General features: G+C 44.4%; 1 protein-coding gene across 2 annotated transcripts in view; it reads right to left on the bottom strand.

The window, feature by feature from the left end:
* BTBD11 (BTB domain containing 11) overlaps positions 1–14997 on the bottom strand; it is a 354686-nt gene that overhangs the window by 89849 nt on the left and 249840 nt on the right. For both annotated transcript variants that reach the window (XM_023527347.1, XM_023527348.1), the window contains exons 3-4: positions 11535–11684; positions 4747–4951 (exon numbers count right to left, since the gene is read on the bottom strand). In XM_023527347.1, the coding sequence (XP_023383115.1) occupies positions 4747–4931 (185 nt within the window). In that variant the 5' untranslated portion in view covers positions 4932–4951; positions 11535–11684. The remainder of the gene's footprint in view (positions 1–4746; positions 4952–11534; positions 11685–14997) is intronic.

Genomic DNA, 14997 nt, shown 5'->3' with positions numbered 1-14997 from the left:
CCAAGGTTCCGGCAAGGGCATTGCCAGTTACAAGTCAATGAATTCAAGGAAGCCCAAAGTTCTGAATATTTATGTAGTATTGATAGTACTACCAAGCCAGATCTAATTTACCAATTTAGGGTAAATTAGACTGTAAGCAATGTTGCTTAGTAACACAGTTGATACTGTAATTTTTAGAGGTTTCCAGGAGAACAGAGCTGGAGAATTAACCCAAGGTCATATTCTCATGCAGAAGGGAGAAGGGTTTGGTAACCTCTGCCTACACTGGATCTCCCAGAGGTTTTCTTTCTGCTTTAAGCAGTTGTATAGTAGGTTCAGCTTTTACAACTAAGTATTCCACTAGTAGTGCCACTTGTATCAAAGACACCTCCACTTACTTGGATTCTGATATATTCATTCATGTGGAAGAATGGGGAAGAGTTATAACTAGAATGCTGGAAAGTTTGCATAATCTTGGGTATGTCCATTGGAGTATGATAAAATTTGATTATCACTTGTCACACATGCCACAGATGAAAAAGCATTAAGAACCGACGTGTTTGGGTGTCACAACACATCAGTTGAGTGAGTATAGAGTGAGTGTCTTGGAAGACACTTTCTGTTGTGTTTGTTTTACTAACTCTATTTCTTCAAGTGTAAATTCTTCCATTTGTTAAGACTATTTTGTTTCTCCCATTAGTTTTCCTTGAATAGCTGATTGGTGATTGTATACTTGTGTTTGTGGTTGAGAGACCCCTGATAGACAGTCTGCCACATTTGTTTGTATAGTTTTGCTTGAGAAAGAAGTGAGAGTTGCCACTGCCTACGTATAAATTCTAGTTTGTTTTCAGGGAGATTGGGGAAGAGTAGAACTACCTAATTGCCTAGTCTTCTGAGTAAAGCTGATCACTGTTCCTCTCAGCCATTACCAGCTACCACAGGCAACAAAATACTTCTATTTATCTTATTTTTTCACTTTGTGGTAACAAATTCCTGAAATCATCCATGGTAAACACATCTAGGTATCACTGATATTTCCAGTTGTCACAGATTTAAGATGATTCCATTTAAGAACAGCAACCTCATGTGGCCTCTACCAGCAAAATTAAGGTATTTATATTTATCATTACTATGTGGAACACAAATATTGCCTAATCTTACAAAATATTGCATAATCTTACAAAATTTATCTGAGTATTTTTTTAAACAAAAAATACCTAAATAATTTCAGAAGTTCAAAAACTAGTAGCCAAAGTTCTGGAAAAACTTAAATTACAGAAATTTTACCCTGGTACTGAGCGTCTTCAAAATCCCACATGAAAAATGAAACTATCCAAAACAAATGCAGTAAAGCTAAAACTGTGCCCACATGAAAGAGTAAAGTGGTGCATGTAGGCCTAGTTCCAAACACTCCAGCCAGGAAAGGTTCTTCTGACAAGTAGAAGTGGTTCCAGGCACAAAACAATCCATGCTTCAGTCAACAAAGATTTCCCAGGCTTTCTGCTGGGCGTGAACAAAAGCCAATAATATTCAGCCCTTGCTCCTGAAGAGCTTGGACAGTCTAGTGGAAAACCATATAACCAACGTGACCCTACCTGACTTTGACAGAATAGAAATAGAGTCAAGGAAATGTTGTTTGATCTCGGGGGGCAAAAAGGAGACAGAAAGAAAGGGAGACCAATAACTGCCAATTTTTGTCCTACCTCTCGCTGGAAATTTCTTATTTCGAGGTTTTGGTACAGTGTTGGTATCAACACTTGACTGAAAAGGGCCCTCTCTCCTCCGAAGCCCTTCCACATATGTTTTCAGATGCTAAACACCAATGCCTAGTCCATCAGACACAAGAAGAAATAGCTTTTGTCTAGAAGAATTCACACAAAGTCTTCTATATGGACAATAACAGATTTTACAGCAAAAAAACCCAGAAGTCTATCTGACTCCCAAGTCCATACTCTTTGCAGAGATTCAAAGTGAACAGAACTCAAAAAATGACCAAGTTCCGCTTTGCGTTTCGTGTCGTTACCTAAAAATTCAACCAAAAAGAAATGGAAAGACTGAAATAATTGACTCTAACAAATTCCGGGACATGTTCTCTTCACTCTGCTCTCCCTCGCAGCTCACGTCTCTTTAAAAGTTGTCCCAGAGAATTTGAAATCCTTAGATGGTCTCCCTAGACTCACAGCCATTTCAACTACACTCTGAATTCTGAAATAGGTTCTAGAAGGGAAGATGGAAATGGCATATTAGAAAATGTAATGGGAACCGTGCCATTGTGTTGAGCAGGAGGCAGGAAGTACATCACATGATGAGGTTTATATTTTAGAAACTTCAGTCTGGTGGCTGTGAGGAGGATGGAGCTGGTCAGGATATTAACCTTCACCTCCAGGGAGATCATCTAGAAGCCAAATGCATTAACGGAAGTAAGAGGGAACGAGGTCCTAAATCATGCGATAGCAGCAATCTGGGGAGGAAGGAATAGAGACATGAGAGGTGTCACAGATGTAGCATCAATGAAACCCTCAATGAAGCCTACTGACCAGTTGGCCACAGGAGGGAGTGTGGGGTAAGTCACAGTTTTCTGATTGGGGTGACTGGGATGATGGGGATACCATTCTTAGAGACTGGGGAGAAAGGAAGAGCAGTTGGTTTGGGAAGAAAGACGATGGCTTCAGTTTTGAGGTGGTTGTGAATGCTCCATATGGAAATGTTCATAGGTAGCTGGATCAATGGATCCGTTCATTCTTTCATTCTACAAATACCTGTTGCCTTCTCACTGTGCACCAGATGTTAAGCTTGGCATTCGGTGTGCAGTGATGACGAGAACAGGTGTGTCCTCTGCCCTCACGAAGCTTATAGGCAATAAACAAACACAGAAATACATGTCTAATTACGGATTATGGTAAGTGATAGGCAGAAAAGAATAAGTAATCTGAGAAGAACCAGACTGAGAGCATGAGACTTGACAGTGGACATCAGAAGGCTGAGTGGGATGAAAAGGTTCTGGTGCTCAGAGGAGGTGATGTCTGGCTGGAGATGGAGAGGGGGTCATCTGCCTAGAGGCGGGAGTTGAAAACAACCTGAGGGGGGTGAATCAGAGAAATCGTGCTATTGTACAGGCTGTGGGGGAGGGGCTGAAGACCTAGATGCCACAGAGACTAAGGGTTTCTATTCTCTCAACCCTCAAGATTCACACTTGTAGAACGCAAAGTCTTGGTGTATCTGACTGACCTTATTTTCTGCCCAGGGACCATGGAAATTCTGCCCCCTCTCATCCTAGGCATGTTTGGCACATGAGAAGAGGCACAGGGCACCCACTGCTTTGGCCTGGATTGCAGGAGACCTGACGATCCTCTGATTAAGTTAACTCCAGATTGAATTGAAGTATTTATGCTAACTTGGGATTCTTTGGGAAAAAAAAAAAAAGGCAACTTCTGTCTAGCCCTGGCTCCATCCTCTTTCCTTACTGAAAGCCAAGAGATGTGGTTTTGTAAAGGAGCCCAGTTAAGCCCTAATCCATCCTGGCAGAAATGGAGCATCCAATGAGAATTTCAAAACAACTTGGAACCATTTAACAGAGAAAAGTCTACTTGAGCCCAAACAGAGTTGTTCAGCTACATGCAGATAATATCTACAATAGAAGTGAGCATTTATTGAGCACTTACTATGTGCTAAACACTATTCAACCCATCTAATCTTCAAACAGCCCTACAAAAGAATAACTCTTAGTAGCCCTATAATGCAGATGAAGAAACTGAGGTGCAGAGAGGTTAAGGCACTTTCCCAAAGCTCCCTGGCTTTTAATTAGAAGAGCCTGGACTTGCACCCAGAAGTCTGGGTCACAGAGCCTGTTCCCTTAACCGCTGCTTTGATAAACAGGGGTCACTACTTCAGTTGTTGGAGTAAACAGGCCTGTGTGGAGGAGGGGCCTTGACTTGCGAGACACTGTGTGATGACTTTGGGGACCTGTTCCCAGAGGAAAAGCAGATGCCTCCAGGCGGCCCCCTCTCCTGAGGGTTTCAGATACCCTGCCTCTGAGAGGTTGAAACTATCCTTAGAGAATCCTGGCTTTTTCAGATCAAAGGGAACTGGAAACTGCTGGTTCAGCTGCTGGTTTACAGATGGGGAGACTGAGGCACAGGGAAGCAGAGGGACAGTGCCAAGGAGCAGCAGGAGCTGGGTCAGAGGGAGCTTCATCTCCCAGGAAGCTCGCCCTTCCTTCTCGCCTGTTTTTCCTTTTCCGTGAGGATTCTGCTTCCCCCACGAAGCCGGTCTCCCGCCCACCTGAGAGGCCCACTTGAGCAGCTGAGCGGCTGAGCGCTGGGCGGTGCTTATGGTCCAATCTTCTCACTACGCCCCCAGGTCCCAGGGCAGCCGGGACAGGAAGATCAGACGCCTCCCACCGAAGGAGCTGGCATCCCCCAGAGCTGCCTCCGCAAGGTAGCGACCCTGCACTACAGAGGCCCTCGCTCGTCCGGAATTTGCAGACCTACTCTTCTGACCCAGGCCGTTTTCATCCTGAACTGGACCAGCCTTGTGTAATCCCATTTCAAAGACCATACTTGGGTCTCGGATACCCTCTCAGGGTACCAGGTTCCCACCTGGACCCCTCCAGTGAATTTCTGGGAACTGGGCAGTTCTGACCCCAGCACCCCTCCCCTCCCCAAACTTGCACTTCCCCGGAGGCAGGAGCCACCCTCCCATGACAAAGCAGTATAGGCCAGAGGACAAATCATCTCTTGGGCTACCCAAGACGAAGGCACGTCTTACCTTTCCACCTGGAGGTTGACTTTGGAAGGCTCTACGTTGGGATTTTCCCACTCCATTTGCGGGCAGTGCATGAAATAGCAGAGAGTGTACAGGGCCTCAGGCTCCCAGTAGAGCGCCCCCTGCTTGTGGTGCAGTGGGGTGCCGTTGCCATGGTGCTTGGCATTGAGGGGCTGCAGGTGATGCATTGCTCGCGACACCAGGTCACCTGTGGACAGAAGTAAGATTTCAGAGCCTTTAGGCAGTAAAGACTTGCAGAGAAGATGTGTCTGAAGATCTTTGAGAAATCCTGTCTTACAGATAAGGACACTGAGGCTCAAGGTCACAAGGTTAGCGAGAGGCAGAGACAAGATTCCAATTTGGTCGGACTCTAATGCCTGCGCTCTTCACCTCACCTTGACCTAGTCCTTTTTTCCGGGACAGGCTGATGCAGCCTTGGCCAGCTCCAAGACCATCTTGAGGCAATTTGGCATTATGCAGCCAAGGTGTTAACGAATGTTCTTTACCCTTGATTCAGTAATTCCATTTCTGGGAATCTGTTCCAATATTAGAATCCAAAATGCAGCAAAAGCTTCATGCACAAGGATTTTCAACCGGACATTATTTATGGGATCCAAAATTTGACAAAGAAACAAATGTTTAAAAATAAGAGCACAGTTAAATAAACTCTGGTACATTTGCATGATAAAATCATAAACTTATGCAGTTATTAAAAATGTCTGCATGGAGGTGCAATATCATGAGAAAAATCCTTATGTTAAAATGGTAAGTAGAGAAAAAAGTGAAATTCGAAATTGCATACAGTGTGATTAGGATTATGTTATTAAAAACTCTGCACTGAGTAAATACCAGAAAAAAAAAATCAAAATGTTGACCATGGATTTCTCTGCCTCATGGGATGGTGGGTGATATTCCCTTTCAACTTTTCTGTACTTTCTAAATTTTGATTTATGGCATGTGCTCCTTGGTATTATCACAATAATAAGCTTACCGAGGTAGTGTTTACTTTCTGGTACCTTCCATCTAGGGTCAGGATGGAGTACATTCACCTTTCTGTTTTTGAGAGCGCCCAGAAAAAAAAGCTCGAAATAAGAAAATCAAAAGGGAGTGGAAAGGAGAAGAGGGTCCATGTTTGGGCCCCTGCACCATGTCTCTAATTCCCCAAGACGCTGGGAAGCCTTGGCCTCTGGTAGGCTAACCATCTCCTCTGAGCATCATTCAGCTTGCCCTTCACCTCCAGGTTCCCTGCTTTGGCTCTTGTTCTTGTCTCACCTTAGAGCGCCCTTTCCTTCATTCTCCCAACTACTGAAGGCCTTCAAGGCCATCCATGATCAAATGTCACTTCTTCCATGAAGCCCTCCAGAACATTCCCACTAAGCATGAATCTTCCCTTCCTCTGTGTACCTGCAACACCTGCTAATACAGTCTAACACATTACTTGTTTAATTCTGTCGTGTTTCCCGGGTGACTGTCTACATGTCTGCTTCCCTTGTTGAATCTCAAGGGCAGAGATCATGAGTCATTCATTGCACTGTTCCTGGAGGAGTAGTGTAGTAGTTAGGAACATGCTGTCTGGACTCAAGACTGTCATTACCACCACCATCACCACTACCATCACCACCAATCAACATTATCAGCATCCTTGTCAGCCTAGTCCCTGGATCAGAGGCCTCAAGGATGTTTCTGAGCAGGGCTGACCGTGGGGGATGAAACCGGCACAGGTATTTGGAAATCAGTAGCTCCATTTTAAACCCCGCTCTATGTTTGTGTTATCTGCTGCTTCACCTGTCAGCTTCATGAACCTAAACAACTAATTACTTGTAACTAGCTGCCCTGGAGTTGGGCTCTAGGAACCTCCCTGAGAATCCATGTATAACCCAGTTTCCCAAACGTCAGCCATCTGGGAATCCCCATCGTGACTTCTCATATCTGTGTGCCGCAGGTACAATTTATTTACTTAATATTTTTCTTTAAATTGGCTCATTCTTTCACACAAATAAATTCATTTTAGAAGGAAACCTCCTATCAGTGCCACAAATGCAAAACCAATATTTTTCCTGTACTCATAAAAAATTCATAGCAATTAAAAATTGAGAGCGTTTGTGTATCACCTACGATCTTCTCCAGTATGGCCCGTAGGGAAAATGCTGCTGTAACCAGCCAGACCCAGGCTATGGGTGCAGCTACCGCTGAGCTGTCCTCCTGCATGCCAGATGTGACTGCCCTGGGTCACACATTTTAATGGTGAGCTCTTTCTGCCCACGCCGGTGCTTCAACAATGCCTTCATTGTTTCCCTGCTCTTCATTTCATCCATGGTCAGATACAGCTTCCCTGGGACTGGGGAGAGCAGACTCTCGGAAAAGAGCCCAGCTACATTTCAAACAAGGAGAGCAACTCCCTTGTCCAAACGGCAAAGGCTGTTTTGTTTTGTTTGTTTTGTTTGTTTTGTCTTCTGGTGGCTCTGAGGAAAAGACAACCCAGAAATCCTTTTGACGTACAGTTGTAAATTAATGGCCCCACTGAGTGGGGGCAATAAGTTCACAGTTTAGTGTGAAAAGACAACAAAAAGAGGCATTTTTTTAAATGGAGCCCTCTGCTTTCCCTTTAAACAACAGAAAGCAATTACCGTAATTAATGACTGTCTGATGAGGGTTTAATTGAGAGCAAGGAGGCACAGACTGGGATGTGAGCAGAAGAGTTGAGACAAGATCTCAGAGGCCTCCAGTATGGGACTGGATGGGACCAGATGCAGAGTCAAGTTGGTTCAAGAAAAGCCAGGGCCTCTGACTTTTCCTCTGGCCTCAGTGGGGGAGACTGGGTGGACCCAATTTCCCCAACCGGACCTCCTCACTGGCTCAGGGAATGCCATCTGGACTGCCTGCCAGACTCTAAGTCCATTGTGAAGGTCAGTGTATCACCTTGCAAATTTCCTAGGGCTTGTTATTAAGGAATCACCATCCTGTGTCAGTTGGGGACCTTTTCGCTATCCTGATTTAGCTTCTCATTCAAATATTTTAGTGATATAGAGGTTCAGTTTCAGTTCTCTGAGTTCAACTTTCAGTTCAACGGTCTTTACTATTTGATTGGAGTTTCATGAAGAGTTCCCCTCACCTGTAGCATTTTCTTCAGCTTTGACTAGTTCACTGTGGGTCATTCATTTATTCATTTGACATTCAACAGGTATTTCCCAAGCTATGGTGATGTGTTAGGTGCTCAGAAGGCAAAGCTGAATTAGTCACAGCATATCGACGTGGAAAAAGGAAGAACTAGGTTTGAATTATGACTCTGTTACTTAGTAGTTGTGTGGCCTTGGGTCCTTTATCCTTCCCAGGCTCAGTTTTCTTATCTGTGAAATGGGAATAATAATACTTTTAATGTATTTAAAGCACTTGGTAAATAGTGTAGGCACTCCAGAAGTAGTGGATCTATTTTCACTGCAAGTCATAACAGGCTGGACAAAGATGGCTCTGGACATCACCAGTGATCAAGGCGGTTCTCTAGATTTTAATATGGTGCTTTGAGGATGGAGGCAGTGGGGCAGTGTAGGGAGAAATCTCAGTCTGTAGGGGTGGGTCCCCATCTAGGTGCCTGGTGAGATGCTTGGTAACTAACCTTTGTGAATTTTTGCATCTCCGATTTAGTTTTGAGGACAGTGTCCACAATGCATCCTATAGAGCAAACTGCAGGTCCTCAGCTGGAAAGAACACAGACCCAACCAACTCCCTGATCTTACAGAGGGGACATTTGTTTCCCTTGAAACATATAGAGACGTCTGCTGGGCTTCCCCCAGGAGGAGTCCCGTCTAGTGGTAAGGTGTGAAAGCTCTGCCTTGTTACCTGGACTCGGATCTCCAACCCTTCAGCTCACGGGTGTGGCTGATCTTAGACCAGTCGTTGGTCCTCTTCTCACGTCTATTTCCATGTCAATGTGGACGAGAATGGTTCCACTGGAAATAGTTCCCTCATTCAATAATGTCAGTTACTGTTGTATTAGTATTGGCCATTAATAAGGCCTTGGTCAGGGGCTCTGCCCTTGAGCCTGATTCAAGAAGAGCAAGGATATCTGGAAACAAATTCTCTCTACTTCGCCTTTGCTCAAAAACAGCAGTTTCTAGAATCCACACTGGCAGAGTAACCTTTGAATGTGAAGAACAACTCTCTATGTACACAGAGAGAGCAAGGCTGTATTGATTCAGACCACAGAGCAAGCCTGTCTAAATTATAGTCAGATCAGAAAAAAGCCAATTTTATTACCTTCAGTCACCCATGTGGCTTATCAAAGCGCTTCCTCCCATATGTTCTATGAGGCCCACTTAATGAATGTACAAAACACCGTAGTAATTAGCACCACCCATTTGTGTGCCAACAATTCATATGCTAAAGTCAACACTCAACCACAATGACAGCATTTAATTTGCAGAGCAAATTGTCCTTAAAAACAATTTATGCAGCAAGCCACTCCTGCAGACTGCCTGTTTAGGTGAAGTGCAGATTTGTTTAGCAAATCCTTTCAAGACAGCTCTGGAATTAAGTAGAGCCCCAGCCCAGGGAGGAGTCCTTATGACACCCCAGGACAAACTTTGAGACCTCAGGGGACAGCTGTAGCCAGCTTCTGTGTTTCCGGTGTCCTGAGCAAATCTCAGCATTTCTTCTTAGAAAGATGTTTCTCCCAGGGGGCTGTTCTGACCCTCTGTATCTGAATCCCCAGGGAGCTGTTAAAATGCAGACACTTCCTTATTCCGTTCCAGTTGTTGTAGATATCTCAAAATATCCTTCACACACATCACCATCTCAAAATAATGGGGTCCTCAGAGCTGCTGCTAAATCTTGTTAATGTGCTAATAAAAAAGCATCGTTTAGATGAAAATTTCAGTGTAATTGGTTTCTTTTTGTAAACTTACGTATTTTTTGCATTTAAAAATATTCTGAGGCAGGGTCCACGGGCTTTACTGGATTGCCAAAGGGGTTCATGGTACCCCCAAATTTAAGAAAAATCGAATAACTGGTTGGTAACTGGAAGAGCTGGTGACTGGAGGCAATTCGTGATTTCAGGGGTGTAATGAGAATGGAAATTCAGTTTCTAAATCTAGGTGCCAGGAAAGTAGCTCTAGTGACCACGAGGACCACTCTACCCCCTGCCCCAGCCTGGAATCAGTTACTTTGTCCCTTTTCCAGACTGCCATGTGTTAACTAAGGATGCCTGCCTGTCTTGGGTGTACAGGGAATTCCCTTGGGAAGAGGTACATGTCCCTATTTAGATCCTAAAGCCTTCTATAGTTCAGAATTTTCTAGATTCTCACATCAACTCGGACTTTAATACAACCTAGCATTTCCAAGATCAACGCTCCAATCCCATTGGGATCTAACACACAGCTAAGTCATTTAACAGTCCACGGGATCATAAGTAAACATAAGGAAAGGAAAGCTTTACTTCCCTCTGGTTGTTGGGCTCAGAGGGCACGGCTCTAAATCAGGGGTGGGCGAGCATGAGAAATCATTGCTCAAACTCGAGGCACCCCAAACTTCTTAACAATCCCTCCTTTCCATCTCCCTCCGTCTCTCTTCCCTCTTCCGGACTTCCTCCAGTTCATGCACACACACACATGCACGTGTGTTCTCTCTCTCTCTCTCTCTCTCTCTCTCCCCGTCTCCTACATTTCCTGAGGGCCTACTATGTGCCAGGAAGTGTTCTTGGTGCTGGGGTTGCATTAATGAACAAAACAAACACCTCTACTCTCTGCGAGACTATATTCTAGCAGGGAGAGAGACAATTAAAAAAAAATAAACGAGTAAAATATAGGGTGTGACTAGGGGAAGGGAGTGACTGCTAATGATTATCAGGTTTCTTGTGGGGTGATTAAAATGTTCTAAAACTGATTGTGGTTACAGCTGCACAGCTCAGTAAATATACTAAAAATCATCGAATTGTATACTTTAAATAGGTGAACTGTATATCATTTATATGCTGTTATTAAAAAAACAAAAAAATATATAGAGTCTGTCATAGAATAACTGCTGGGGGATGGCAAAGCAGTGACGAAGGGAAGGGTCTTCGGGGGGTTATAATTTTCAGTATGGTGGCCAGGGAAAGTCTCATTGAGAAGGGAACATTTGGGTGAGACTTGAAGGCAATGAGGGAGCAAGCCATGTGGATATCCGAAATAAGAGTGGTCCTGGAGGAGGGAACGTAAGTGCAAAGGTCCTGAGGCATGCTTGCTATGTTCTAGGAACAGCAAGGAGCCAGGGGGGCTGGAGTTCAGCGGGCCTCAAGGACGAGTGGAAGATGTCTGAGAGATATGGGCTGGGGTGGTTCAGAAGCAATTCTGCGGACTTGGGGTCAGATGGGGAGCCAGTGGAGGATTCTAAACAGACAAGAGATGTGATTTGATATATGCTTTAATGGATCCCCTTGTGAAAATCAGACGAACTGCCACCATTTATAGAGCATTTACTGTGTGCCAGGCACCATGTCGAACTCCTTTATGGATTGTGGAATCACCACAACCACACTCTAAGTGAGGGACTATTATTTTTCTCTATTTTATGGGAAAGGAAACTGAGGCTCAGAAATGTTTAGGAACTTGACGTGCATCAGTGGCAGGGCCGGGGAATTTACCAGGCCCGCCTGACTCCAGAGCCCTCGCTTTTCCCACGGTCATCAGTCATCGGCACTGTTTTGTGCACACGGTAGGTGCTCGATAAGAGGTGTCATGGGGCTGGTTACAAAGCGCTGCCCTGCGTGCAGTGGCACCTCGGGCACAGAGAGGGCTGGAGAACCAGCATCCACTTACTCAGTTCTGCGATGCTGCCCACGCGGGTGGCCAGCAAGGACTGCTCAATGGTCCTTAACTCGGACTGGCTGAATATGGGCAGCTCTCCCGGCTTGTTTGACCTCTGCGGGTCTCTGTGAAGATTCAGGCTGTCCGGCAGGCACAGCACTCCTGCAGTCAGTGGGGAGAGAGAATGAAAAGAAGATTATTCTTTTTTTCCGTTAAACAAAGGAGGGGTGCAAAACCTCGCACAAACCTCAAACCACACCAGAGTTGGTACCACAAAGCCAATGTGACACTCAAGGCTCTGGACTCCTTTTAGAAATGATTGCTAGCTATTTGAAAAGGTTGCCTCAAAGTCCTGACCTGCTAATTTTAACAAATGTTAAAATTCAGCTGTATGCACACATTTCCAAAGGACACAGAATCCTGTCCTTAGCCTGCAGGATTCTATCCATTCAGAGATATCTCTCCAGGAGCTGGTAGTCACTGTCCAATTCTCCCTCCCAGAGGCAGCTGCCATCCCCGGGTGCCCTGAGGAAAAGTCTCTGATGGCAGTCACATCTGAGGGCTTGGTTTATTTGCCCAACAAATTTAACTCCAGGTGGCCGGGCTATTAGGTGTTAGACAAGGCTCTGGCTTTCTCTGCAGGACTCAGTGTAAGGAGGTAAAGAGTCCCCAAGGACTTCTGTAACTTGTCTGGTGAGTACTCATGGGAAATCCCTGGAATCCAATTATTCTCTTCCTTTTCTTTCTATTCCATGAACATTTAGCAAGACCAGAGCGCTTACTCTGGTAGGTTATTCAGAAATATTCACCCTTCCCTTCATCGCCCCAACCTCCATCGGCAGAGTGTGCTTCCGAGCTCCTTGAATTTGGGCTCGACCACTGACTTACGTTGGCCAAAGGTATGTTTTGAACACAATGGAACCAAAGGCCCAAAAAGCACCTGTGTGGTTGAACTTCCTCCCTTGGGTTTCTGCCACCATCATGAGAAAAACATACCCTGGCTAGCCTGCTGGTCTAAGGAGGGTGAGAGACACACAGAAGGGATCTAGTACCAACCTGAAGCTTAGAGCTGCCCCTCAAAACAAATGCTAATTTGGTATGCCAGTGAGATAGAAGGGTTGTTTGTTACTTAGCATTTCTATGGTGATAACTAACAGATACATCTACCAAGAGCCAATCACTGCTGATACAATGAACAAGGAAGGCACTGTGCTGTGTTAGGAGCTGAGGACAGCGTGATGGACAGAATACACACTGCCTGCCCTCAGTGGGCTTACATCCCAAGCAAAGGAGACGGACTGCTGCTCCACATGTAACTACAAAGCCATATGATAAGTGCTCTATGGTGGGAGAAAATGAGAAATGAAGGGATGTCTTAGCAGGGACCTGAGCAATAAGTAGTTGTCAATAAGTAGAAAGCACTTATTGAGTGCCTGTTGTATTCCCAACCCTGACAGGCATTTTAGAAATGCAAAAGAAGCAGATGTGTTCAAGGAGTGTGTAAACTAACTGAAGAGACAAGACTGGCATTGACAAATAATTTGGGAACAATAAAATAATATCAATACACAGGTGCTGAATTATTTAAGACAACTGGCAGGGTGAAGGGAAACAGACAGAATGCAAAAATCAGTAGTTCAAGTCCACTCTTCACCCTGCTCAAATCATAAAATCTCAGAAACAAAGGTTCCTCCTTTGAAGATGGGCAGGCTTGAGGTGGCATGCACCTCTTCTGGCCTGTGCTGTGTCATTAGTGGCTCCAGCCACACTGAGCCAGTCACTTATTCCTGACCGTTTCACCTCTACTCCTAACAGACTGACACAATGGGGAAAGGAACTATAGAAGATGTTTTTTGGATGAGTAGTGAATAAATGATGAACGATGCAAATGATTATTCAATTTTAATGTTTCTGTAATCAGGAAACTGGTCAAGTAAGTTTCTTGCTAAGATTGTTCTCTCACCATTGTTTTTCAAACGTTTTTGACCGTGATTCGGAATAAGAATGTAGTTTATATCATGATTCACTACACACACCACCACCACCATCACCACACACTTTTTTTTTTATTTTCCATGAAAAAAATTTCATGGAAAATAATACTGACCTGTACTATCGCACAATGCGCTCTCAATTTTTTTCCTTTTTACGTCTCTTTTCTTACACCTGATTGATAAAAAATACTGTCTACAGCATCAAAAGTGATTTCACTAATGGGTCACGATGGGCAATTTAAAAAACACTGTGGACTGTGTTAGTACACAAGGTGGCATTAACTGGACAATATAAATTTACCATTTACTGGACACCGCCTAACGCTGTGCTAGGTTCTGCATGGGATGCAGAGATGGCCGGGAGGTGATCCTTGCACTTTGTCAGCCTTCATCTTTTCAGAGATGACAAGAACTTCATAGAAATTCCCATCATCCACGTCTGGCCTCCTGCCTGTCCCCTTTTACTTAACAACTGAGTCATTGTCCTGTCATCCAGGGACATCCCGAGTCATCCTTACTTCCTCCTGTTTGTTCACCTGCCAAGACATTTGGCCTGAGGCCAAGCCACAGAGAGAATGATGGGCCAATCCCTCAATGACACCCCTGACATCTGACTCTTATTCAGAGATTTACTACCAGTGGAGACTCACTGCAGATGGCACCAGATGATTATGACCCAGTGTGATAAGAGACCCAAGATTCTGGGTGACAAGCCTTCCTGGTCAGAAGGCTTCATAGCAAAAGATACCCGAGAGTGAGCCTGGAATGTTGGGGAAGATAAAGTTACCTAATTAATAGTAGAAAATGACCTTTATTTATAGTCACAGGATTGCTTTCTTGGTATTTGCATTACACGCAGCCAGTTCTCATCCCAGACCACCTTTTGAAATGTTGCCTCGCACGCTGGTTAAGGAACAAGCAAATGGGACTTAGGAGTCTGGAGTCCAGAGCTTCAGTCCTGGCTCTGCCACTTCTCATCTATGTTTAACCTGGGACAAGTCACAGAGCCTCTGTGGACCTCAGTTTCCTCTTCTGTGAAATGGAAGTGACAGTAATGGCTTTGTCTCCTTCACAGGGTTGCTGGGGGCGGAAGGATGAAGTGTGATAACGTATACCAAAGCATTTTACATGTGCTGAGCAAATAGTAGGTGCTCAACATATGTTAACTGAGACAAAAATTAGTTAATGTGTAGAAACCCAGCTTTAGACTACTTTATGCTTTATCATAAGAATAAACATTTTCCCTTGTGATTATTCCTCCTTCTTTAAAAGGGTTATAAAATTTAAATGTAAAAATGTAATTATTCAAAGAAGCTTTGAAAGCTAGATTACTGAGATTTGGAAAAATCTATAATTGACCCATCATGCAAAGATTATATACCAGGATTTTATTATTTCCTTCCTTCCTTCCTTCCTTCCTTCCTTCCTTCCTTCCTTCCTTCCTTCCTTCCTTCCTTCCTTCCTTTCTTCCTTCCTCCCTC

Source organism: Pteropus vampyrus, unplaced genomic scaffold (assembly GCF_000151845.1).
Source record: "Pteropus vampyrus isolate Shadow unplaced genomic scaffold, Pvam_2.0 Scaffold16, whole genome shotgun sequence".
NCBI lineage: Eukaryota > Metazoa > Chordata > Mammalia > Chiroptera > Pteropodidae > Pteropus > Pteropus vampyrus.
This window is presented reverse-complemented; position numbering and strand designations above follow the sequence as displayed.